General features: G+C 54.2%; 1 protein-coding gene across 4 annotated transcripts; it reads left to right on the top strand.

The window, feature by feature from the left end:
- Positions 1-173: 173 nt before the first annotated feature.
- Positions 174-21,606, top strand: LOC142187366 (uncharacterized). 4 transcript variants are annotated; one of them, XM_075261567.1, is made up of 7 exons: positions 174-258; positions 6,394-6,478; positions 6,553-6,961; positions 17,489-17,602; positions 17,677-17,847; positions 17,927-18,026; positions 19,792-21,606. In XM_075261567.1, the coding sequence occupies exons 2-7, from the start codon at positions 6,459-6,461 to the stop codon at positions 20,955-20,957; spliced, it is 1,980 nt and encodes a 659-aa protein (XP_075117668.1). In that variant the 5' UTR covers positions 174-258; positions 6,394-6,458; the 3' UTR covers positions 20,958-21,606. The 4 variants fall into 4 exon arrangements, with proteins under 4 accessions (XP_075117668.1, XP_075117669.1, XP_075117671.1 ...); XM_075261568.1 differs by having other exon boundaries at positions 6,391-6,478; XM_075261569.1 differs by lacking the exon at positions 174-258 and adding an exon at positions 267-278 and having other exon boundaries at positions 6,391-6,478.
- Positions 21,607-24,802: the final 3,196 nt, after the last annotated feature.

The following is a 24,802-nucleotide window of genomic DNA, read 5'->3' as shown; positions in this document are numbered from 1 at the left end:
GTCGGCCCTCTAGCCCTGTACTCTGCATCTTCTCCTCACTCGCTGTTTCCTCAGCCGGACACAATAGGCCGCAGGCTCCGCCCCTCGGGACACGTGCCTAGTGACAGGGCGGGAATCCGGAGCGCGGCCGGTGATTGGCTGGATGCCGCCCACGTGACTGCCTGACCCGGAATTCCGGTGAGAGGAGAAAGTGGAGGCGGAGACCGGGAGCGACATCAACGGAGAGCGGAGCCCGAGTACCGGGCCTGAGGGGGAAGTGTACGTACTGAGGGGGAAGTGTACGTACTGAGGGGGAGATAGTCTGCTGATAGAGGGGGTAGGGAGAGAAAGGGTGTAATACTCTGCAGATCTAAGGGGTCGGCCCTGTAATACTCTGCAGATCTAAGGGACCGGACCTGTAATACTCTGCAGATCTAAGGGGCCGGCCGTGTAATACTCTGCAGATCTAAGGGGCCGGCCGTGTAATACTCTGCAGATCTAAGGGGCCGGACCTGTAATACTCTGCAGATCTAAGGGGCCGGCCGTGTAATACTCTGCAGATCTAAGGGGCCGGCCGTGTAATACTCTGCAGATCTAAGGGACCGGCCCTGTAATACTCTGCAGATCTAAGGGGTCGGCCCTGTAATACTCTGCAGATCTAAGGGACCGGACCTGTAATACTCTGCAGATCTAAGGGGCCGGCCGTGTAATACTCTGCAGATCTAAGGGGCCGGCCGTGTAATACTCTGCAGATCTAAGGGACCGGCCGTGTAATACTCTGCAGATCTAAGGGGCCGGACCTGTAATACTCTGCAGATCTAAGGGGCCGGCCGTGTAATACTCTGCAGATCTAAGGGGCCGGACCTGTAATACTCTGCAGATCTAAGGGGCCGGCCGTGTAATACTCTGCAGATCTAAGGGGCCGGACCTGTAATACTCTGCAGATCTAAGGGGCCGGCCCTGTAATACTCTGCAGATCTAAGGGGCCGGACCTGTAATACTCTGCAGATCTAAGGGACCGGACCTGTAATACTCTGCAGATCTAAGGGACCGGACCTGTAATACTCTGCAGATCTAAGGGACCGGACCTGTAATACTCTGCAGATCTAAGGGACCGGCCGTGTAATACTCTGCAGATCTAAGGGGCCGGCCCTGTAATACTCTGCAGATCTAAGGGACCGGACCTGTAATACTCTGCAGATCTAAGGGGCCGGACCTGTAATACTCTGCAGATCTAAGGGGCCGGACCTGTAATACTCTGCAGATCTAAGGGGCCGGCCGTGTAATACTCTGCAGATCTAAGGGGCCGGACCTGTAATACTCTGCAGATCTAAGGGACCGGACCTGTAATACTCTGCAGATCTAAGGGGCCGGTCCTGTAATACTCTGCAGATCTAAGGGGCCGGCCCTGTAATACTCTGCAGATCTAAGGGGCCGGCCGTGTAATACTCTGCAGATCTAAGGGGCCGGCCGTGTAATACTCTGCAGATCTAAGGGGCCGGACCTGTAATACTCTGCAGATCTAAGGGGCCGGCCGTGTAATACTCTGCAGATCTAAGGGGCCGGACCTGTAATACTCTGCAGATCTAAGGGGCCGGACCTGTAATACTCTGCAGATCTAAGGGACCGGACCTGTAATACTCTGCAGATCTAAGGGACCGGACCTGTAATACTCTGCAGATCTAAGGGGCCGGCCATGTAATACTCTGCAGATCTAAGGGGCCGGACCTGTAATACTCTGCAGATCTAAGGGGCCGGACCTGTAATACTCTGCAGATCTAAGGGGCCGGACTGTAATACTCTGCAGATCTAAGGGGCCGGCCCTGTAATACTCTGCAGATCTAAGGGACCGGACCTGTAATACTCTGCAGATCTAAGGGGCCGGCCGTGTAATACTCTGCAGATCTAAGGGGCCGGCCCTGTAATACTCTGCAGATCTAAGGGGCCGGCCCTGTAATACTCTGCAGATCTAAGGGGCCGGCCCTGTAATACTCTGCAGATCTAAGGGGCCGGCCGTGTAATACTCTGCAGATCTAAGGGGCCGGCCGTGTAATACTCTGCAGATCTAAGGGGCCGGCCGTGTAATACTCTGCAGATCTAAGGGGCCGGACCTGTAATACTCTGCAGATCTAAGGGGCCGGCCCTGTAATACTCTGCAGATCTAAGGGACCGGACCTGTAATACTCTGCAGATCTAAGGGGCCGGACCTGTAATACTCTGCAGATCTAAGGGACCGGACCTGTAATACTCTGCAGATCTAAGGGACCGGACCTGTAATACTCTGCAGATCTAAGGGACCGGACCTGTAATACTCTGCAGATCTAAGGGACCGGACCTGTAATACTCTGCAGATCTAAGGGACCGGCCCTGTAATACTCTGCAGATCTAAGGGACCGGCCGTGTAATACTCTGCAGATCTAAGGGGCCGGCCGTGTAATACTCTGCAGATCTAAGGGATCGGCCGTGTAATACTCTGCAGATCTAAGGGGCCGGACCTGTAATACTCTGCAGATCTAAGGGGCCGGACCTGTAATACTCTGCAGATCTAAGGGGCCGGACCTGTAATACTCTGCAGATCTAAGGGGCCGGTCCTGTAATACTCTGCAGATCTAAGGGGCCGGACCTGTAATACTCTGCAGATCTAAGGGACCGGACCTGTAATACTCTGCAGATCTAAGGGACCGGACCTGTAATACTCTGCAGATCTAAGGGACCGGACCTGTAATACTCTGCAGATCTAAGGGACCGGACCTGTAATACTCTGCAGATCTAAGGGGCCGGCCGTGTAATACTCTGCAGATCTAAGGGGCCGGCCGTGTAATACTCTGCAGATCTAAGGGATCGGCCGTGTAATACTCTGCAGATCTAAGGGGCCGGACCTGTAATACTCTGCAGATCTAAGGGGCCGGACCTGTAATACTCTGCAGATCTAAGGGGCCGGACCTGTAATACTCTGCAGATCTAAGGGGCCGGACCTGTAATACTCTGCAGATCTAAGGGGTCGGACCTGTAATACTCTGCAGATCTAAGGGGCCGGCCGTGTAATACTCTGCAGATCTAAGGAGTCGGACCTGTAATACTCTGCAGATCTAAGGGGCCGGCCCTGTAATACTCTGCAGATCTAAGGGGCCGGACTGTAATACTCTGCAGATCTAAGGGGCCGGCCCTGTAATACTCTGCAGATCTAAGGGACCGGACCTGTAATACTCTGCAGATCTAAGGGGCCGGACCTGTAATACTCTGCAGATCTAAGGGGCCGGACCTGTAATACTCTGCAGATCTAAGGGACCGGACCTGTAATACTCTGCAGATCTAAGGGGCCGGCCGTGTAATACTCTGCAGATCTAAGGGACCGGACCTGTAATACTCTGCAGATCTAAGGGGCCGGCCCTGTAATACTCTGCAGATCTAAGGGGCCGGACCTGTAATACTCTGCAGATCTAAGGGACCGGACCTGTAATACTCTGCAGATCTAAGGGACCGGACCTGTAATACTCTGCAGATCTAAGGGGCCGGTCCTGTAATACTCTGCAGATCTAAGGGGCCGGCCGTGTAATACTCTGCAGATCTAAGGGGCCGGCCGTGTAATACTCTGCAGATCTAAGGGGCCGGCCGTGTAATACTCTGCAGATCTAAGGGACCGGACCTGTAATACTCTGCAGATCTAAGGGGCCGGACTGTAATACTCTGCAGATCTAAGGGACCGGACCTGTAATACTCTGCAGATCTAAGGGACCGGACCTGTAATACTCTGCAGATCTAAGGGGCCGGCCCTGTAATACTCTGCAGATCTAAGGGGTCGGACCTGTAATACTCTGCAGATCTAAGGGGTCGGACCTGTAATACTCTGCAGATCTAAGGGACCGGACCTGTAATACTCTGCAGATCTAAGGGGCCGGACCTGTAATACTCTGCAGATCTAAGGGGCCGGCCGTGTAATACTCTGCAGATCTAAGGGGCCGGACCTGTAATACTCTGCAGATCTAAGGGACCGGCCGTGTAATACTCTGCAGATCTAAGGGGCCGGCCGTGTAATACTCTGCAGATCTAAGGGGCCGGACCTGTAATACTCTGCAGATCTAAGGGGCCGGACCTGTATTTTGGGCCCTTCCTGTCACCCCCTGTCTGTATTTTGGGCCCTTCCTGTCGCCCCCCCCCCCGTCTGTATTTTGGGCCTTTCCTGTCACCCCTTGTCTGTATTTTGGGCCCTTCCTGTCGTCCCCCCCGTCTGTATTTTGGGTCCTTCTCTTGCCCCCCTGTCTGTATTTTGGGCCCTTCCTGTCGCCCCCCCGTCTGTATTTTGGGACTTTCCTGTCACCCCTTGTCTGTATTTTGGGTCCTTCTCTTGCCCCCCTGTCTGTATTTTGGGCCCTTCCTGTCGCCCCCCCCCCCCGTCTGTATTTTGGGCCCTTCCTGTCACCCCCCGTCTGTATTTTGGGCCCTTCCTGTCGCCCCCCCGTCTGTATTTTGGGCCCTTCCTGTCACCCCCGTCTGTATTTTGGGCCCTTCCTGTCACCCCCCCCCCCCCCGTCTGTATTTTGGGCCCTTCCTGTCACCCCCCCGTCTGTATTTTGGGCCCTTCCTGTCACCCCCCGCGTCTGTATTTTGGGCCCTTCCTGTCACCCCCGCGTCTGTATTTTGGGCCTTTCCTGTCACCCCTTGTCTGTATTTTGGGCCCTTCCTGTCGTCCCCCCCGTCTGTATTTTGGGTCCTTCTCTTGCCCCCCTGTCTGTATTTTGGGCCCTTCCTGTCTCCCCCCCCCCCCGTCTGTATTTTGGGCCCCTCCTGTCACCCCCCGTCTGTATTTTGGGCCCTTCCTGTCGCCCCCCCGTCTGTATTTTGGGCCCTTCCTGTCACCCCCGTCTGTATTTTGGGCCCTTCCTGTCACCCCCGTCTGTATTTTGGGCCCTTCCTGTCACCCCCCCGTCTGTATTTTGGGCCCTTCCTGTCACCCCCGCGTCTGTATTTTGGGCCCTTCCTGTCACCCCCGCGTCTGTATTTTGGGCCCTTCCTGTCACCCCCCGTCTGTATTTTGGGCTCTTCCTGTCAACCCCCAACCCCCCCCCCGGTCTGTATTTTGGGCCCTTCCTGTCACCCCCCCGTCTGTATTTTGGGCCCTTCCTGTCACCCCCCGTCTGTATTTTGGGCCCTTCCTGTCACCCCCCGTCTGTATTTTGGGCCCCTCCTGTCACCCCCCCCCCCCCGTCTGTATTTTGGGCCCTTCCTGTCGCCCCCCCGTCTGTATTTTGGGACTTTCCTGTCACCCCTTGTCTGTATTTTGGGTCCTTCTCTTGCCCCCCTGTCTGTATTTTGGGCCCTTCCTGTCGCCCCCCCCCCCCCCCCGTCTGTATTTTGGGCCCTTCCTGTCACCCCCCGTCTGTATTTTGGGCCCTTCCTGTCGCCCCCCCGTCTGTATTTTGGGCCCTTCCTGTCACCCCCGTCTGTATTTTGGGCCCTTCCTGTCACCCCCCCCCCCCGTCTGTATTTTGGGCCCTTCCTGTCACCCCCCCGTCTGTATTTTGGGCCCTTCCTGTCACCCCCGCGTCTGTATTTTGGGCCCTTCCTGTCACCCCCGCGTCTGTATTTTGGGCCTTTCCTGTCACCCCTTGTCTGTATTTTGGGCCCTTCCTGTCGTCCCCCCCGTCTGTATTTTGGGTCCTTCTCTTGCCCCCCTGTCTGTATTTTGGGCCCTTCCTGTCGCCCCCCCCGTCTGTATTTTGGGACTTTCCTGTCACCCCTTGTCTGTATTTTGGGTCCTTCTCTTGCCCCCCTGTCTGTATTTTGGGCCCTTCCTGTCTCCCCCCCCCCCCCGTCTGTATTTTGGGCCCCTCCTGTCACCCCCCGTCTGTATTTTGGGCCCTTCCTGTCGCCCCCCCGTCTGTATTTTGGGCCCTTCCTGTCACCCCCGTCTGTATTTTGGGCCCTTCCTGTCACCCCCCCCCGTCTGTATTTTGGGCCCTTCCTGTCACCCCCCCGTCTGTATTTTGGGCCCTTCCTGTCACCCCCGCGTCTGTATTTTGGGCCCTTCCTGTCACCCCCCGTCTGTATTTTGGGCTCTTCCTGTCAACCCCCAACCCCCCCCCGGTCTGTATTTTGGGCCCTTTCTGTCACCCCCCCGTCTGTATTTTGGGCCCTTCCTGTCACCCCCCGTCTGTATTTTGGGCCCTTCCTGTCACCCCCCGTCTGTATTTTGGGCCCCTCCTGTCACCCCCCCCCCCGTCTGTATTTTGGGCCCTTCCTGTCACCCTGGCTGGTCTTGCTGTTTCTCCTGGATGGCTCTGCCCTGATGTGGGTGTGGTCTCCTCTGGCTCTGCCCTGATGTGGGTGTGGTCTCCTCTGGCTCTGCCCTGATGTGGGTGTGGTCTCCTCTGGCTCCGCCTCCTGCGCTCACAGTCTTGTCACTTCCTCCAGCAGGTCCTTTCTTGAGCTTCTCCTTCTTCTGGAGTCTGGAGACGTCTCGCTGCTCCTGGCTGTGACAGATGACGGCGGCAGTGCGAGGGTCAGTGTTGGGGCCGGAGGTTCCTCGTCTCGTTCCTTGCCGCTCTTATATTGTCTTCTCCCCCACCCCAGCAGGAGTAAGATGCCGCGATGCTTTGTCCAGCGATGCTCCTCCTCCGCCAGGAAGAAGTTCTCGCCCAACGTCATCTTTCACGTCTTTCCGAACCGCCTGGATAAGATCAGGACGTGGCTCCTGTGCATCGAGCGGAGCGGCCAGGACATCGGGAATATCGAAGACACCGCCGAAAGGATTCTGGAGGCCAAGAAAGGCGACCGCTACCGAATCTGCTCCGAACACTTCACCGAGGATTGTTATGTGCCGGGGGGGCTGCGAAAGACATTGAAGAGAGACGCCGTTCCATCCGTGTTCCAGGGCGAGTGTCCACGAGAGGAGCGGTGGGTAAAGCCCCCGTGTAAGAGATCTCATCTGGAGCCCTCTGTACAACATCAGCGCAACCCTCTGCAACGCCAACATGGCGACTCGGTCAGTGACCTCTGTCTTACCCTCTCTGTGAGTTTCATCCACAATGTCTTCTACACAAGATGGGGACAAGTTATAGACGAGATTGTTCCATCAGTGTCTTAGTCCTGCCAGACAATGTGTTATTGTAATGTTCTGTCTTTACCACAATGGTCTGGTTAGCAGCGGCCCTCTTGTAGTCATGTGACCATCCTCCTCCCGCGAAGTCATGTATAGCAGACACCTCTGTCCGTGCACCCCACTCTCCTCCTTCTAGTGTGGCTCCTCCCTGCTGTCCCCATGCTGCTCCTCCTTCTAGTGTGGCTCCTCCCTGCTGTCTCTACTCCCCCCCTTCTTCTAGTGTGGCCCCTCCCTGCTGTCCCCGTCTCCTCCTTCTTTTAGTGTAGCCCCTCCCTGCTGTCCCCCGTCTCCTCCTTCTTTTAGTGTAGCCCCTCCCTGCTGTCCCCAGTCTCCTCCTTCTTTTAGTGTGGCTCCTCCCTGCTGTCCCCAGTCTCCTCCTTTTAGTGTAGCCCCTCCCTGTTGTCCCCAGTCTCCTCCTTCTTTTAGTGTGGCTCCTCCCTGCTGTCCCCAGTCTTCTCCTTCTTTTAATGTGGCTCCTCCCTGCTGTTTCCAGTCTCCTCCTTCTTTTAGTGTAGCCACTCCCTGCTGTCCCCAGTCTCCTCCTTCTTTTAGTGTGGCTCCTCCCTGCTGTCCCCAATCTCCTCCTCCTTTTAGTGTGGCTCCTCCCTGCTGTCCCCAGTCTCCTCCTTCTTTTAATGTGGCTCCTCCCTGCTGTCCTCAGTCTCCTCCTCCTTTTAGTATAGCCCCTCCCTGTTGTCCCCAGTCTCCTCCTTTTAGTGTAGCCCCTCCCTGTTGTCCCCAGTCTCCTCCTTTTAGTGTAGCCACTCCCTGCTGTCCCGTCTCCTCCTTCTTTTAGTGTAGCCCCTCCCTGTTGTCCCGTCTCCTCCTTCTTTTAGTGTAGCCACTCCCTGCTGTCCCCAGTCTCCTCCTTCTTTTAGTGTGGCCCCTCCCTGCTGTCCCCAGTCTCCTTCTTCTTTTAGTGTGGCCCCTCCCTGCTGTCCCCAGTCTCCTTCTTCTTTTAGTGTGGCTCCTCCCTGCTGTCCCCAGTCTCCTTCTTCTTTTAGTGTGGCTCCTCCCTACTGTCCCCATGCTGCTCCTCTTCCTTTTAGTGTGGCTCCTCCCTGCTGTCCCCAGTCTTCTCCTTCTTTTAATGTGGCTCCTCCCTGCTGTTTCCAGTCTCCTCCTTCTTTTAGTGTAGCCCCTCCCTGCTGTCCCCAGTCTCCTCCTTCTTTTAGTGTGGCTCCTCCCTGCTGTCCCCAGTCTCCTCCTCCTTTTAGTGTGGCTCCTCCCTGCTGTCACCAGTCTCCTCCTTCTTTTAATGTGGCTCCTCCCTGCTGTCCTCAGTCTCCTCCTCCTTTTAGTGTAGCCCCTCCCTGTTGTCCCCAGTCTCCTCCTTCTTTTAGTGTAGCCCCTCCCGGTTGTCCCCAGTCTCCTCCTCCTTTTAGTGTAGCCACTCCCTGCTGTCCCGTCTCCTCCTTCTTTTAGTGTAGCCCCTCCCTGTTGTCCCCAGTTTTCTCCTTCTTTTAGTGTAGCCCCTCCCTGCTGTTTCCAGTCTCCTCCTCCTTATAGTGTAGCCCCTCCCTGCTGTTTCCAGTCTCCTCCTTCTTTTAGTGTGGCTCCTCCCTGCTGTCCCCAGTCTCCTCCTTCTTTTAGTGTGGCCCCTCCCTGCTGTCCCCAGTCTCCTCCTTCTTTTAGTGTAGCTCCTCCCTGCTGTTTCCAGTCTCCTCCTTCTTTTAGTGTAGCTCCTCCCTGCTGTCCCCTAGTCTCCTCCTTCTTTTAGTGTGGCTCCTCCCTGCTGTCCCCATGCTGCTGCTCTTCCTTTTAGTGTGACTCCTCCCTTCTTTCCCCAGTCTCCTCCTTCTTTTAGTGTGACTCCTCCCTGCTGTCCTCAGTCTGCTCCGCCTTTTAATGTAGCCCCTCCCTGTTGTCCCCAGTCTCCTCCTTCTTTTAGTGTAGCTCCTCCCTGCTGTTTCCAGTCTCCTCCTTCTTTTAGTGTAGCTCCTCCCTGCTGTCCCCTAGTCTCCTCCTTCTTTTAGTGTGGCCCCTCCCTGCTGTCCCCAGTCTCCTCCTTCTTTTAGTGTAGCTCCTCCCTGCTGTTTCCAGTCTCCTCCTTCTTTTAGTGTAGCCCCTCCCTGCTGTCCCCAGTCTCCTCCTTCTTTTAGTGTGGCCCCTCCCTGCTGTCCCAGTCTCCTCCTTCTTTTAGTGTGGCCCCTCCCTGCTGTCCCCATGCTGCTCCTCTTCCTTTTAGTGTGGCTCCTCCCTGCTTTCCCCAGTCTCCTCCTTCTTTTAGTGTAGCCCCTCCCTGCTGTTTCCAGTCTCCTCCTTCTTTTAGTGTAACCCCTCCCTGCTGTTTCCAGTCTCCTCCTTCTTTTAGTGTAGCTCCTCCCTGCTGTCCCCCAGTCTCCTCCTTTTAGTGTGGCTCCTCCCTGCTGTCCCCATGCTGCTCCTCCTTTTCGTGTGTCTCCGCCTTCTTTTAGTGTGGCTCCTCCCTGCTGTCCCCATACTGCTCCTCCTTTTCGTGTGTCTCCGCCTTCTTTTAGTGTGTCTCCTCCTTCTTTTAGTGTAGCTCCTCCCTGTTGTCCCCAGTCTCCTCCTTCTTTTAGTGTGGCTCCTTCCTGCTGTTTCCAGTCTCCTCCTTCTTTTAGTGTGGCTCCTCCCTGCTGTCCCCATGCTGCTCCTCCTTTTAGTGTGTCTCCGCCTTCTTTTAGTGTGTCTCCTCCTTCTTTTAGTGTAGCTCCTCCCTGTTGTCCCCAGTCTCCTCCTTCTTTTAGTGTAGCTCCTCCCTGCTGTCCCCAGTCTCCTCCTTCTTTTAGTGTAGCTCCTCCCTGCTGTTTCCAGTCTCCTCCTTCTTTTAGTGTAGCCCCTCCCTGCTGTCCCCAGTCTCCTCCTTCTTTTAGTGTGGCCCCTCCCTGCTGTCCCAGTCTCCTCCTTCTTTTAGTGTGGCCCCTCCCTGCTGTCCCCATGCTGCTCCTCTTCCTTTTAGTGTGGCTCCTCCCTGCTTTCCCCAGTCTCCTCCTTCTTTTAGTGTAGCCTCTCCCTGCTGTTTCCAGTCTCCTCCTTCTTTTAGTGTAACCCCTCCCTGCTGTTTCCAGTCTCCTCCTTCTTTTAGTGTAGCCCCTCCCTGCTGTCCCCCAGTCTCCTCCTTCTTTTAGTGTGGCTCCTCCCTGCTGTCCCCATGCTGCTCCTCCTTTTCGTGTGTCTCCGCCTTCTTTTAGTGTGGCTCCTCCCTGCTGTCCCCATACTGCTCCTCCTTTTCGTGTGTCTCCGCCTTCTTTTAGTGTGGCTCCTCCCTGCTGTTTCCAGTCTCCTCCTTCTTTTAGTGTGGCTCCTCCCTGCTGTCCCCATGCTGCTCCTCCTTTTAGTGTGTCTCCGCCTTCTTTTAGTGTGGCTCCTCCCTGCTGTCCCTATGCTGCTCCTCCTTTTAGTGTGTCTCCGCCTTCTTTTAGTGTGGCTCCTCCCTGCTGTTTCCAGTCTCCTCCTTCTTTTAGTGTGGCTCCTCCCTGCTGTCCCCTAGTCTCCTCCTTTTAGTGTAGCTCCTCCCTGCTGCCCCTATGCTGCTCCTCCTTCTTTTAGTGTAGCTCCTCCCTGCTGTCCCTAGTCTCCTCCTTTTAGTGTAGCTCCTCCCTGCTGTCCCCATGCTGCTCCTCCTTCTTGTAGTGTAGCCCCTCCCTGCTGTCCCCCAGTCTCCTCCTTCTTTTAGTGTGGCTCCTCCCTGCTGTCCCCATGCTGCTCCTCCTTCTTGTAGTGTAGCCCCTCCCTGCTGTCCCCCAGTCTCCGCCTTCTTTTAGTGTGGCTCCTCCCTGCTGTTTCCAGTCTCCTCCTTTTAGTGTGGCTCCTCCCTGCTGTCCTCATGCTGCTCCTCCTTCTTTTAGTGTGTCTCCGCCTTCTTTTAGTGTGGCTCCTCCCTGCTGTCCCCTAGTCTCCTCCTTTTAGTGTAGCTCCTCCCTGCTGTCCCCAGTCTCCTCCTTTTAGTGTAGCTCCTCCCTGCTGTCCCCATGCTGCTCCTCCTTCTTTTAGTGTGGCTCCTCCCTGCTGTCCTCATGCTGCTCCACCTCCTTTTAGTGTGGCTCCTCCCTGCTGTCCCCAGTCTCCTCCTTTTAGTGTAGCTCCTCCCTGCTGTCCTCATGCTGCTCCTCCTTCTTTTAGTGTGGCTCCTCCCTGCTGTCCCCCAGTCTCCTCCTTTTAGTGTAGCTCCTCCCTGCTGTCCCCATGCTGCTCCTCCTTCTTTTAGTGTGGCTCCTCCCTGCTGTCCCCATGCTGCTCCTCCTTCTTTTAGTGTGGTTCCTCCCTGCTGTTCCCCAGTCTCCTCCTTCTTTTAGTGTGGATCCTCCCTGCTGTCCCCATGCTGCTCCTCTTCCTTTTAGTGTGGCTCCTCCCTGCTGTCCCCAGTCTCCTCCTCCTCTTGGTGTAGCTCCTCCCTGCTGTCCCCATTCTGCTCCTCCTCCTTTTAGTGTGGCTCCTCCCTGCTGTCCCCATGCTGCTCCTCCTTCTTTTAGTGTGACTCCTCTCTGCTGTCCTCAGTCTCCTCCTTCTTTTAGTGTGGCTCCTCCCTGCTGTCCCCATGCTGCTCCTCCTTCTTTTAGTGTGGCTCCTCCGTGCTGTCCCCCAGTCTCCTCCTTCTTTTAGTGTGGATCCTCCCTGCTGTCCCCATGCTGCTCCTCTTCCTTTTAGTGTGGCTCCTCCCTGCTGTCCCCAGTCTCCTCCTTTTAGTGTAGCTCCTCCCTGCTGTCCCCATGCTGCTCCTCCTTCTTTTAGTGTGGCTCCTCCCTGCTGTCCTCATGCTGCTCCACCTCCTTTTAGTGTGGCTCCTCCCTGCTGTCCCCAGTCTCCTCCTTTTAGTGTAGCTCCTCCCTGCTGTCCTCATGCTGCTCCTCCTTTTTTTAGTGTGGCTCCTCCCTGCTGTCCCCCAGTCTCCTCCTTTTAGTGTAGCTCCTCCCTGCTGTCCCCATGCTGCTCCTCCTTCTTTTAGTGTGGCTCCTCCCTGCTGTCCCCATGCTGCTCCTCCTTCTTTTAGTGTGACTCCTCCCTGCTGTCCCCATGCTGCTCCTCTTCCTTTTAGTGTGACTCCTCCCTGCTGTCCCCATGCTGCTCCTCTTCCTTTTAGTGTGGCTCTTCCCTGCTTTCCCCAGTCTCCTCCTTCTTTTAGTGTAGCCCCTCCCTGCTTTTTCCAGTCTCCTCTTCCTTTTAGTGTGACTCCTCCCTGTTGTCCCCAGTCTCCTCCTCCTTTTAGTGTGACTCCTCCCTGCAGTTTCCAGTCTCCTCCTTCTTTTAGTGTGGCTCCTCCCTGCTGTCCCCATGCTGCTCCTCCTTCTTTTAGTGTGACTCCTCCCTGCTGTCCTCAGTCTCCTCCTTCTTTTAGTGTGGCTCCTCCCTGCTGTCCCCATGCTGCTCCTCCTTCTTTTAGTGTGACTCCTCTCTGCTGTCCTCAGTCTCCTCCTCCTTTTAGTGTGGCTCCTCCCTGCTGTCCCCATGCTGCTCCTCCTTCTTTTAGTGTGACTCCTCTCTGCTGTCCTCAGTCTTCTCCTTCTTTTAGTGTGGCTCCTCCCTGCTGTCCCCATGCTGCTCCTCCTTCTTGTAGTGTGGATCCTCCCTGCTGTCCCCATGCTACTCCTCTTCCTTTTAGTGTGGCTCCTCCCTGCTGTCCCCAGTCTCCTCCTCCTCTTGGTGTAGCTCCTCCCTGCTGTCCCCATTCTGCTCCTCCTCCTTTTAGTGTGGCTCCTCCCTGCTGTCCCCATGCTGCTCCTCCTTCTTTTAGTGGGACTCCTCTCTGCTGTCCTCAGTCTCCTCCTTCTTTTAGTGTGGCTCCTCCCTGCTGTCCCCATGCTGCTCCTCCTTCTTTTAGTGTGGCTCCTCCGTGCTGTCCCCCAGTCTCCTCCTTCTTTTAGTGTGGTTCCTCCCTGCTGTCCCCCAGTCTCCTCCTTCTTTTAGTGTAGCCTCTCCCTGCTGTTTCCAGTCTCCTCCTTCTTTTAGTGTAGCCCCTCCCTGCTGTCCCCAGTCTCCTCCTTCTTTTAGTGTGGCCCCTCCCTGCTGTCCCAGTCTCCTCCTTCTTTTAGTGTGGCCCCTCCCTGCTGTCCCCATGCTGCTCCTCTTCCTTTTAGTGTGGCTCCTCCCTGCTTTCCCCAGTCTCCTCCTTCTTTTAGTGTAGCCTCTCCCTGCTGTTTCCAGTCTCCTCCTTCTTTTAGTGTAACCCCTCCCTGCTGTTTCCAGTCTCCTCCTTCTTTTAGTGTAGCTCCTCCCTGCTGTCCCCCAGTCTCCTCCTTCTTTTAGTGTGGCTCCTCCCTGCTGTCCCCATGCTGCTCCTCCTTTTCGTGTGTCTCCGCCTTCTTTTAGTGTGGCTCCTCCCTGCTGTCCCCATACTGCTCCTCCTTTTCGTGTGTCTCCGCCTTCTTTTAGTGTGGCTCCTCCCTGCTGTTTCCAGTCTCCTCCTTCTTTTAGTGTGGCTCCTCCCTGCTGTCCCCATGCTGCTCCTCCTTTTAGTGTGTCTCCGCCTTCTTTTAGTGTGGCTCCTCCCTGCTGTTTCCAGTCTCCTCCTTCTTTTAGTGTGGCTCCTCCCTGCTGTCCCTATGCTGCTCCTCCTTTTAGTGTGTCTCCGCCTTCTTTTAGTGTGGCTCCTCCCTGCTGTTTCCAGTCTCCTCCTTCTTTTAGTGTGGCTCCTCCCTGCTGTCCCCTAGTCTCCTCCTTTTAGTGTAGCTCCTCCCTGCTGCCCCTATGCTGCTCCTCCTTCTTTTAGTGTAGCTCCTCCCTGCTGTCCCTAGTCTCCTCCTTTTAGTGTAGCTCCTCCCTGCTGTCCCCATGCTGCTCCTCCTTCTTGTAGTGTAGCCCCTCCCTGCTGTCCCCCAGTCTCCTCCTTCTTTTAGTGTGGCTCCTCCCTGCTGTCCCCATGCTGCTCCTCCTTCTTGTAGTGTAGCCCCTCCCTGCTGTCCCCCAGTCTCCGCCTTCTTTTAGTGTGGCTCCTCCCTGCTGTTTCCAGTCTCCTCCTTTTAGTGTGGCTCCTCCCTGCTGTCCTCATGCTGCTCCTCCTTCTTTTAGTGTGTCTCCGCCTTCTTTTAGTGTGGCTCCTCCCTGCTGTCCCCTAGTCTCCTCCTTTTAGTGTAGCTCCTCCCTGCTGTCCCCAGTCTCCTCCTTTTAGTGTAGCTCCTCCCTGCTGTCCCCATGCTGCTCCTCCTTCTTTTAGTGTGGCTCCTCCCTGCTGTCCTCATGCTGCTCCACCTCCTTTTAGTGTGGCTCCTCCCTGCTGTCCCCAGTCTCCTCCTTTTAGTGTAGCTCCTCCCTGCTGTCCTCATGCTGCTCCTCCTTCTTTTAGTGTGGCTCCTCCCTGCTGTCCCCCAGTCTCCTCCTTTTAGTGTAGCTCCTCCCTGCTGTCCCCATGCTGCTCCTCCTTCTTTTAGTGTGGCTCCTCCCTGCTGTCCCCATGCTGCTCCTCCTTCTTTTAGTGTGGTTCCTCCCTGCTGTTCCCCAGTCTCCTCCTTCTTTTAGTGTGGATCCTCCCTGCTGTCCCCATGCTGCTCCTCTTCCTTTTAGTGTGGCTCCTCCCTGCTGTCCCCAGTCTCCTCCTCCTCTTGGTGTAGCTCCTCCCTGCTGTCCCCATTCTGCTCCTCCTCCTTTTAGTGTGGCTCCTCCCTGCTGTCCCCATGCTGCTCCTCCTTCTTTTAGTGTGACTCCTCTCTGCTGTCCTCAGTCTCCTCCTTCTTTTAGTGTGGCTCCTCCCTGCTGTCCCCATGCTGCTCCTCCTTCTTTTAGTGTGGCTCCTCCGTGCTGTCCCCCAGTCTCCTCCTTCTTTTAGTGTGGATCCTCCCTGCTGTCCCCATGCTGCTCCTCTTCCTTTTAGTGTGGCTCCTCCCTGCTGTCCCCAGTCTCCTCCTTTTAGTGTAGCTCCTCCCTGCTGTCCCCATGCTGCTCCTCCTTCTTTTAGTGTGGCTCCTCCCTGCTGTCCTCATGCTGCTCCACCTCCTTTTAGTGTGGCTCCTCCCTGCTGTCCCCAGTCTCCTCCTTTTAGTGTAGCTCCTCCCTGCTGTCCTCATGCTGCTCCTCCTTTTTTTAGTGTGGCTCCTCCCTGCTGTCCCCCAGTCTCCTCCTTTTAGTGTAGCTCCTCCCTGCTGTCCCCATGCTGCTCCTCCTTCTTTTAGTGTGGCTCCTCCCTGCTGTCCCCATGCTGCTCCTCCTTCTTTTAGTGTGACTCCTCCCTGCTGTCCCCATGCTGCTCCTCTTCCTTTTAGTGTGACTCCTCCCTGCTGTCCCCATGCTGCTCCTCTTCCTTTTAGTGTGGCTCTTCCCTGCTTTCCCCAGTCTCCTCCTTCTTTTAGTGTAGCCCCTCCCTGCTTTTTCCAGTCTCCTCTTCCTTTTAGTGTGACTCCTCCCTGTTGTCCCCAGTCTCCTCCTCCTTTTAGTGTGACTCCTCCCTGCAGTTTCCAGTCTCCTCCTTCTTTTAGTGTGGCTCCTCCCTGCTGTCCCCATGCTGCTCCTCCTTCTTTTAGTGTGACTCCTCCCTGCTGTCCTCAGTCTCCTCCTTCTTTTAGTGTGGCTCCTCCCTGCTGTCCCCATGCTGCTCCTCCTTCTTTTAGTGTGACTCCTCTCTGCTGTCCTCAGTCTCCTCCTCCTTTTAGTGTGGCTCCTCCCTGCTGTCCCCATGCTGCTCCTCCTTCTTTTAGTGTGACTCCTCTCTGCTGTCCTCAGTCTCCTCCTTCTTTTAGTGTGGCTCCTCCCTGCTGTCCCCATGCTGCTCCTCCTTCTTGTAGTGTGGATCCTCCCTGCTGTCCCCATGCTACTCCTCTTCCTTTTAGTGTGGCTCCTCCCTGCTGTCCCCAGTCTCCTCCTCCTCTTGGTGTAGCTCCTCCCTGCTGTCCCCATTCTGCTCCTCCTCCTTTTAGTGTGGCTCCTCCCTGCTGTCCCCATGCTGCTCCTCCTTCTTTTAGTGGGACTCCTCTCTGCTGTCCTCAGTCTCCTCCTTCTTTTAGTGTGGCTCCTCCCTGCTGTCCCCATGCTGCTCCTCCTTCTTTTAGTGTGGCTCCTCCGTGCTGTCCCCCAGTCTCCTCCTTCTTTTAGTGTGGTTCCTCCCTGCTGTCCCCCAGTCTCCTCCTTCTTTTAGTGTGGATCCTCCCTGCTGTCCCCATGCTGCTCCTCTTCCTTTTAGTGTGGCTCCTCCCTGCTGTCCCCAGTCTCCTCCTTTTAGTGTAGCTCCTCCCTGCTGTCCCCATGCTGCTCCTCCTTCTTTTAGTGTGGCTCCTCCCTGCTGTCCTCATGCTGCTCCACCTCCTTTTAGTGTGGCTCCTCCCTGCTGTCCCCAGTCTCCTCCTTTTAGTGTAGCTCCTCCCTGCTGTCCTCATGCTGCTCCTCCTTCTTTTAGTGTGGCTCCTCCCTGCTGTCCCCCAGTCTCCTCCTTCTTTTAGTGTGACTCCTCCCTGCTGTCCTCAGTCTCCTCCTTCTTTTAGTGTGGCTCCTCCCTGCTGTCCCCATGCTGCTCCTCCTTCTTTTAGTGTGGCTCCTCCCTGCTGTCCCCATGCTGCTCCTCCTTCTTTTAGTGTGGCTCCTCCCTGCTGTCCCCCAGTCTCCTCCCTGCTGTCCCCCAGTCTCCTCCTTCTTTTAGTGTAGCCCCTCCCTGCTGTCCCCAGTCTCCTCCTTCTTTTAGTGTGACTCCTCCCTGCTGTCCCCAGTCTCCTCCTCCTCTTGGTGTAGCTCCTCCCTGCTGTCCCCATTCTGCTCCTCCTCCTTTTAGTGTGCCTCCTCCCCCACCCCTAGTATGTAGTTAGTATGAGTGACCTTGCAGGTGTCCGTACACTCTCCCTGTATTGATCGCTCATGCGCACTATATAGCGGCGCTGTCAGTCACACGGTGCGCACAGGCCCCTAGTGAGGGGAGAACACAGACGGCCGCTTCCTGCCATGTCAGGTATACCAGTATACCAGTTCCCCTTTAATGGTTGGTGGGTCCCTGACTGCTCGGGCAGCCCCTGACTGTGAGATTGGAGGTCCCTTGTACCTGTCAGTCCTAGACTAGAGCTCTGATCAGGTGGGGTGCAGGGGACGTGATTTTCATGTCCTTGCAGATCGGCGCTATTATATACAGAGTGACAGCTGACAGTACGTTGCATTAAGCGCGCCGTTAGCTACCCGGGGCCGGAGATATCACTAGGGTTAGTATAGGCACTAATCTCCTTCCACTGTCAGAAAGGCAAGCCTTACAGCTCAGCGTCATCACCACCCGAGGGTGCAAGTCTATGGGAGTGTGCAGTCAGGGGGGGGCGCTCATGGTCACAGACACGTATATGTATATATGAGCCGCGCCCTTCTGACAGTGCCGGGAGAGCGTTAGCTTCAGCACCGATGTGGTTCTCCAGAACTGTCCAGTAGTGAAGTTTGACGTCACAATCTGACGGATGGAGGACCAAAGTTACCTTCAAGACCTGTGGCTGAGTTTTGGGGGGCCTTGCTATTTCCTTGGGGTGCCATCATGTATTCTTCCTTCACTTCTAGGCAAATCCACTTTCAATGGGGCAACCACAGGCCCGGGAAAAACCAGACAGGCGCAAGATTTCTGAGAACATCTTCAACCTGACCCTGGAGATAATGTGCCTGCTGACTGGAGAGGTGCGGGGGGTTTGAGGGGTGAAAGGTCACCCACAGAGATTGGGAACCATACTCATACTCATCTCTTTCTGTAGGAGTGTATTGTGGTGAAGAAGACTTCGGGGGAGAGAGTCGCTCCTGCTGGCAGTCCCCACACCCCAGGAGGATGGAGCAGGACCCACAGCCCCGTCACAGTGTTTCCACCTCCTAATGACCAGAAGATCCTGGAATTGACCTTCAGGATCATTCACCAGCTGTCTGGAGAGGTAAGAACTTCCAGGAATGGTGAGACGCTGGGCAGGAGCACAAAGGAGTGCTGTACAATGACGGTACCTTTGGTTTTAGGACTCCCAAAAACCTGAGGACGCTACCGTCTCATTCTGCATGGATCGGGTGGAAACTGCTGAAGACGCGGTCACAAGTCATCCCAGAGTGGTAACCCCAGGTAAGGGAATGACTATGGGAGATAATGCAATTACCAGGGTTGTCCAAGACTGATGGCCTACTCTTAGGATGGGTCATCAACATGAGACGAGAGGGGCTGCAACCCCAGGCACTGACACAGATCAGTATATACTCAAGTATAAGCCGAGGCCCCTAATCTTACCACAAAAAACGGGGAAAACTTATTGACTTGAGTATAAGCCGAGAGAGGAAAATGCATGACATTCTGTTTGTGCTCATGTTACTCCTAGCAGGCTTCAGGCCTATATGGTAATATCCCAGATGTCACGTGGTCTGGGATATTACCAATAGGCCCAAAGCCTGTGCTAGTAGTAATAGCCTGTTACTGCTAGCACAGGCTTGGGGCCTATATGGCAACAGGCTGTTACTGCTACCATAATGCCAGACGTCTGTGGCATTATCATACAGGCCCAAAGCCTGTGGTAGTAGTAATAGCCTGTTACTGCTAGCACAGGCTTGGGGCCTATATGGCAACAGGCTGCTACTGCTACCATAATGCCAGACGTCTGTGGCATTATCATACAGGCCCAAAGCCTTATGGTAGCAGTAGCAGCCTGTTGCCGTACAGGCCCAAAGCCTGTGCTAGCAGTAACAGGCTATTACTACTACCACAGGCTTTGGGCCTATATGGTAATATCCCAGACCACGTGACCTATGGGGGATATTACCATATAGGCCTGAAGCCTGCTAGGAGTAACATCAGATCCCAGAGAGGTGAGTATCAGTGATTATTATGTTCTCTCACCTCCCCATGGGCTCCGATTATTATACTCGGGGGTCTGAAAAGAGTATAAGAGTATAATAATAGCAGCAGTGGGATCGCAGCCTGGACTCGGGCCTACTCACTGCCGGCCTTCGCGGCCTAACGTGGGGGTCGGCAGTGAGCAGGCTCGGGGACAAACAGACATTAAGTTCTCATACTTACCGACCTCGCGCTGCTCCTGCTGCCGCCACTGCTCGTCTTCTCCCGCGGCTGCTCCTACGTCTCAGTGTAGGGGGCGTGATGGCGCTGCCTGTGCCGAGACGCAGTAAGATGTCATCGACATACGCCGGGTGCGGGCCTGCGCTAACGTGGCCACGTCACCCAGCCTGCGTTCTAGCCGGGGGAGGTGGCCGGCACTAGAACGGAGGTCCGCTGCAGCAAGTCAATACGGTCGAGTCAATTACGTGGTAATTTCACTGGTCCGCAGTAAAAGACATCTGTGGGCGGCCGCTGGAGCAGCGATAGGTGGACGGTGAGGCAGTGCTGTCTCCAGGGCCACCTTAAGATGTCTCCAAGGCAGAGAAGACGCTCTGGAAACATTTTGGGGCGCTGCCTCACCACTCGCCTATCGCTGCTCCAGCACCCTCCCACAGATGTCTTTCACTGCGGACCGGTCACGTGACATTTCCAATTATCGTATTGACGCGAGTATAAGCCGAGGTGCACTTTTAAAACTCGGCTTAGGGTGCATTCACACTAAGTATACGCTGAGCGTTCAGAATCAGCGCGTACAAAGCAGATCCCATTCATTTCAATGGGGAGCGCTGGTATGCCGGCTCCCATTTACGTTCAGAACAGCTCAGCGTATACTTAGTGTGAACGCACCCTTATACTCGAGTATATCCGGGATGTATACAGCCTATACACACTTCAGCTATCACCTGGTTGGAGTTGCACCAGTGTCATGTTGGTCACCAGTCCTAAGGATGGGCCATCACTCTGGAGTCTTAGACATCGCCTTTATTTCTTCTTTCTTCTCCAGGTCCCTTTATTAAAAAGCTGCCCCCCTATAAATCTACATTTGTCAAAGAAGAATCTCCCGTCCAAGCAGAAAACAACCCAATGGACGCAGAAGCCACTGTCCAGACCGAAGACACGAGGGCTATTAAAGAGGAGCCCGATTCATGTGAAGGCGGAGACATCACAGATTCCGAATTTTATACATCTGGCAACCCCTCCGAGCACTATCCATTCACTCATGTTAAATCGGAGTCCGTTCCGAGTGATGGCGGCGATGACCATGACGAACCTTCCACCACGGCTCATATACAGTATACGTCTGTCCAGATTAAGGAGGAGCCCGTGACGTACGAGGAGGCTAGTGTCACCGATCCAGACTACACGTCCACGGAGGAGTTCCAGTACACAAGCTTCCAGGTCAAAGAGGAGTCCATGTCAGATGAAGAAGGAAACTTTGCGGACACCGATGACTACAGGCCCGCTGAGCGTAGGCGGTACGCAGGCTATGGTTCGGATGAGGAAACCGATTCATGTGAAGAAGGAACCGCGTCCGAACCAGATGTTTTTACACCAGTAGATCATACACCGCAGTATCCATCAACGTATTCCGAAGCTGCTTCTGCAGTGTACGGGGGGAACCACCTGCACAACGACTTTATCCATTTTGACGAGGGAAGTAGCTTTGACACTGACGTCTCTGCCCTCATTAAACACGCGCACACAAAATACAGCTTTGCACCCATCGAAGAGGGTTCGGGATCAGATGAAGGTGAAGTGGCCGTCAGCAGCACCGAGACCTTCCTCTCCAAAGATCGTCCACAGCCCAAGACTTCAGGGACAGAGGAGGCGGCTGCCGAGGAAGCTTCTGCCTCGCAAGTGAAGAAGGATTACAAGTGCTCGGAGTGTTCCGAAATATTTGTGCGCAGGTCGGATTTTGCAAACCACAGGAGAAATCACCGTCGAGAGCGATTGACCTGTTCGGAGTGCGGGAAGCTCTTTTCCAACAAACCTAGTCTTCTAAACCATCTGACGGGCCATACGGGAGAGAAACCCTACTCGTGTCCCGTCTGTGGAAAATGTTTCACTCGAAACAGCAATCTGATCGTCCATCAGGCCATCCACATGGAGAGAAGCCCCTTAGGGGCCCGCAACGTGGGCGACTTTCTATACATCAAACAGGTCTTGTGAGACGTCCGCAGAGGTGACCACTCTTAGCAAGTGACGACACTTGAAGATTCTTCCATGGAAGAAGCCATTTTTATGAAAAGGTGCACAAGACGCAAGATCTTGCCGTTGGTTGTCTTTCAGTTGTTTGGTGGAGTCTGACTTTTTGTAACGTTCGGGACTTTAGCATGCTTGTATTACCTGTGAGACGATGCCCCCTCTGACCTCGGATGGTCTCGACCGGTCCCTTCTTTTGTGTTGGTCTTTCTTGGTAACTTAGTTGTTCCTGCGCCAAAGTCTTGAGTATTAGCGTTAGTCCTTCCAACCGAGATGTATTTTGCCAATGTTTTTGAGGATTTGCCGACTAGAAGGCTCACGTCCTTGCCGAGAAGCGTTGGCCTTTTCCTTTCCATGTCACCTTGGATGAGACGGCCCGTTACGAATGCAGAGAATGGCTATTTTTCTATGTGCACGGACGCCGTTGCTGATGAGCCTTGTACCTTCCACATTTCAGGTTCTTTGCATTTTTTTTTTTTTTTTTTTGCACGATTTCAGGTTATTTTTTTCATATTGAAAATAACGATGTCTTTATTAAAAGACTGTTTATTAACCCCCTCCATTCTAGTTCTCGTCGAGTGCCGGTGCTTGTTCTGTAATAAATAATTAAACTTGATGAACGTCTCCTCCGTTCCCTGCTGTGAAAGGGAAAGTCTCATGTCTTAATTGTAGGGGCTCCATGGTCAGAGGTCGGAGGATTGGTGGGTAGAGATGAGCAAACAGTAAAATATTCGTTATTCGTTTCGAATAGCCGCTCAATATTGGACTATTGGAAGGAATCTGGAACCCCATTATAGTCTATGGGGAAAATGCTTCGTTTCAGGGGACCCCACCATTCACCTCAGGAGAGTCACCAAGTCCACTATGACACCCCAGGAAATGATGCCGACACCTCTGCAATGTAACTGAGCCAGCAGGGGGCGCATGTCTGGGGGCATCTAACACCCCAAAGCCCCTCTATTACCCCACTATCACAGCCTAACAACTACACACTATACACACTCACTACAACCTCTATCAAAGTGGGGGGGAAATACCGGGAAACCTTCTTTCTTCCCCAACCTCAAATTTAAGCTAAAGAAACATTAACAAGCCCCCCTTTAAATCATGTTGCCCATGTCAACCACAGATGGAATAGACAATGGGAACCCCCCCCCCCCCCCCCCCCCGACCTGTCATTGTGGATGTGTGTGATGTGGTGAGACCTTCCAAAATTCACTTTTATGGCCCTTAACGTGAGCCCTTCCAAATGAAGTTCCAGGCCCTTAAGCTGAGCTCCCAGCAGTGTTTTTGGCCCTTGGAGGGAGTAGAGCCTTGCACCAGCAGAGTGTTAGCCCCGGTGGTTCCAGAACCATCCCTCTCATTGTGTTGGATTGATGCAGTGGATTGGACTGAGGACCCAGACATTGACCTTGATTGTGATTGGGAAATTGATAACATTTTGGCATCAAGTCCTGGGGGTAACTTTGATTTAGAGGGCCGCAAAGGTGGAGAATTGGCTGCAACCACTACTAGCGGTAATGGTCCTCTAATATGGGACTCTACATGACCTCTACAGGGTTCTGATCAGGTGTTAATTGTCCAAACAACATGCTCCAGTACTTTACATGGAGATCAGAAACCACTTTCCCTTCTGACACCAGAGTTAACCAAGCTTCACCATCATCATCCTGCTGAGATGGAGCCACTAAAGGAAACCTTGTCTTCCAAGGCCTGTCCTGGAGCTGCGACTGAGCCAAATCTAAACACAGAGTCCTTTGGAACTGAACAAAATTCACCAGCAGTGTTTTTGGCCCTTGGGGTGAGTTGAGCCTTGCACCAGCACGTGTCCCGTAACATCAGGCGGGCCCTAAGTTCTGCACTAAGTTGCACAAAGTTCCACTTGACCACCGACGCGTGGACAAGTGCATGCGGCCAGGGACGCTACATCTCAATCACGGCACACTGGCTGAATGTAGTTAAGGCTGGGACCGGGTCACACACTGTGGCGGCCTGCCTTGTCTCCCCGCCCAATATTCCTGGCAGGAGTGCTGAAACACCACCCTCCTCCTCCTCTGCCGTTAAATCGACCCCAGCTACGAGCTGGAAACTCTGTAACACTGGCATGGGGAGACGTCAGCAGGCCGTGCTGAAGCTCATCAGCTTGGGGGACAGACAGCACACTGCCTCCGAGGTCAGGGATGCCATCCTGGGTGAGATGGCAATGTTTTTTGCCCCGCTGCACCTTGGCCCAGGTGTAGGTTGGCGTATGTGATAATGGCCGGAACCTGGTAGCAGATCTGGAGCTCACCAGACTCAAACATGGTCCACACATGGCCTACATTTTTAAATTATTGGTGCAACGGTTTCTAACAACTTTACACAATTTACACAAGCTACTGGTTAAAGTGCGGCGCTTGTGCTCCCACTTTGGCAAGTCTACAGTACCTGGTGCTAGCCCCAATACACTCCAGCAACGCCTACATCTGCCTGAAGCACCGGCTGTTGTGAGACGTCTCCACACGCTGAAACCCTAGATACCGTATGTTGAGCAGTGTGTGTGAGCAGCAGAGACCTTTGATGGAGTTCCATCTCCAAAACCCAAGGGTTCCTCAGAGTCAGCTCCCTCAGTTTCTGCACCATCAGTTTCCATGGGTGGTAGACTTATGTGAAATCCTACCCCTCTGTTGAACCACTTCCCGAATCCCAGGAGCTACCAGACTATTTTGTGTGTACTGATGCCCAAACACTGGAGCATCCACCATCACCTGGCGATTTTGTGGTTGTGGACCCACAACCAGCGTTTTATGTCCTCAGTGATGATGATGAGACACAGTTGCCATCAGGGCATGCTGTTGTCCTGTGCGATTTGCTGTAAGAGGAGAGTGAGCAATTGGAAGAGGAGTTGGTGGACGGCGAGGCCACTGACCCTAAATGGACAGGGGCGATGTCTAAGTGCGAAAGCAGTGTAGATGTGGAGGCAAGCTAAGCATGAAAAAAGGTGGCTAGAGGCAGAGGCATGGACTGGGTGATGTATAGTGGGGCAAGCAGTGTAGATGTGGATGCAAGCGCAGCAGCAAAAAAGGGGGCTAGAGGCAGCAAGGCCAAAGATTTTCCTTGTACTAGCCACTCCTGCAAAACTCACCCATGTTGCCAGACTAATTCCTCCAACAGGCTAACAAATGCCATCCGGTCCACACCCGGCAGGGGGACACTCTCCAAGGTCTGGGACACGTTAATGGCACCCCCTGGCCAAACTACCGCCACTGAGGGGCCTAGTGCCACCCTGTTTTGGGTTACACACTTCCTGAAAAGCTGATTTGCACGTATATAGCAAGAACTGCCTGCAGTGAATTCCTGCTATTTTTTTTTCTGGGGGGGGGGACCCCAGAGAAAAGCTGTTTGTCACATATATGGCAACAAGTAACTGTTCTCTATCCCTGTTTTCCACCGTCCGGGGAAAGATGGACTGATGTCCCTATAGTGTATAGCTCTGAGCAAATGTCTTTCTCTCCCTATCTCTGACCGCTAAAATGGCGAATATGCCGGCAGCCGTTCTTATGAATGGGAGGTCACGTTTTTGGCAGCCAATGGGTTTTTTCAATTTTTTTCACTGCCTCCGTTGTCGTAGTTCCTGTCCCACCTCCCCTGCGCAGTTATTGGTGCAAAAAACGCCGGGGAAGGTGGGAGGGGACACAAATTTTCACTGCGTATGCCGCGTGGTATTCGATTGGGAACGAATACATCGAATGCCGTGATATTCGATTGAACAGTGTTCGCTCATCTCTATTAGTGGGTAAAAAATTCCATGTTGGAACGAGTAACCCACGTAT

This window comes from Leptodactylus fuscus, unplaced genomic scaffold, assembly GCF_031893055.1.
Source record: "Leptodactylus fuscus isolate aLepFus1 unplaced genomic scaffold, aLepFus1.hap2 HAP2_SCAFFOLD_208, whole genome shotgun sequence".
NCBI classification, from domain to species: Eukaryota; Metazoa; Chordata; class Amphibia; order Anura; family Leptodactylidae; genus Leptodactylus; species Leptodactylus fuscus.
This window is presented reverse-complemented; position numbering and strand designations above follow the sequence as displayed.

Bases quoted from the DNA above. Each gene is read 5' to 3' on its own strand.
- LOC142187366 (XM_075261567.1), top strand. From the start codon at position 6,459: ATGACGGCGGCAGTGCGAGG. The intron at 6,479-6,552 runs GTCAGTGTTGGG...CCACCCCAGCAG, and splicing joins ATGACGGCGGCAGTGCGAGG to GAGTAAGATGCCGCGATGCT. The intron at 6,962-17,488 runs GTCAGTGACCTC...CTTCACTTCTAG, and splicing joins AACGCCAACATGGCGACTCG to GCAAATCCACTTTCAATGGG.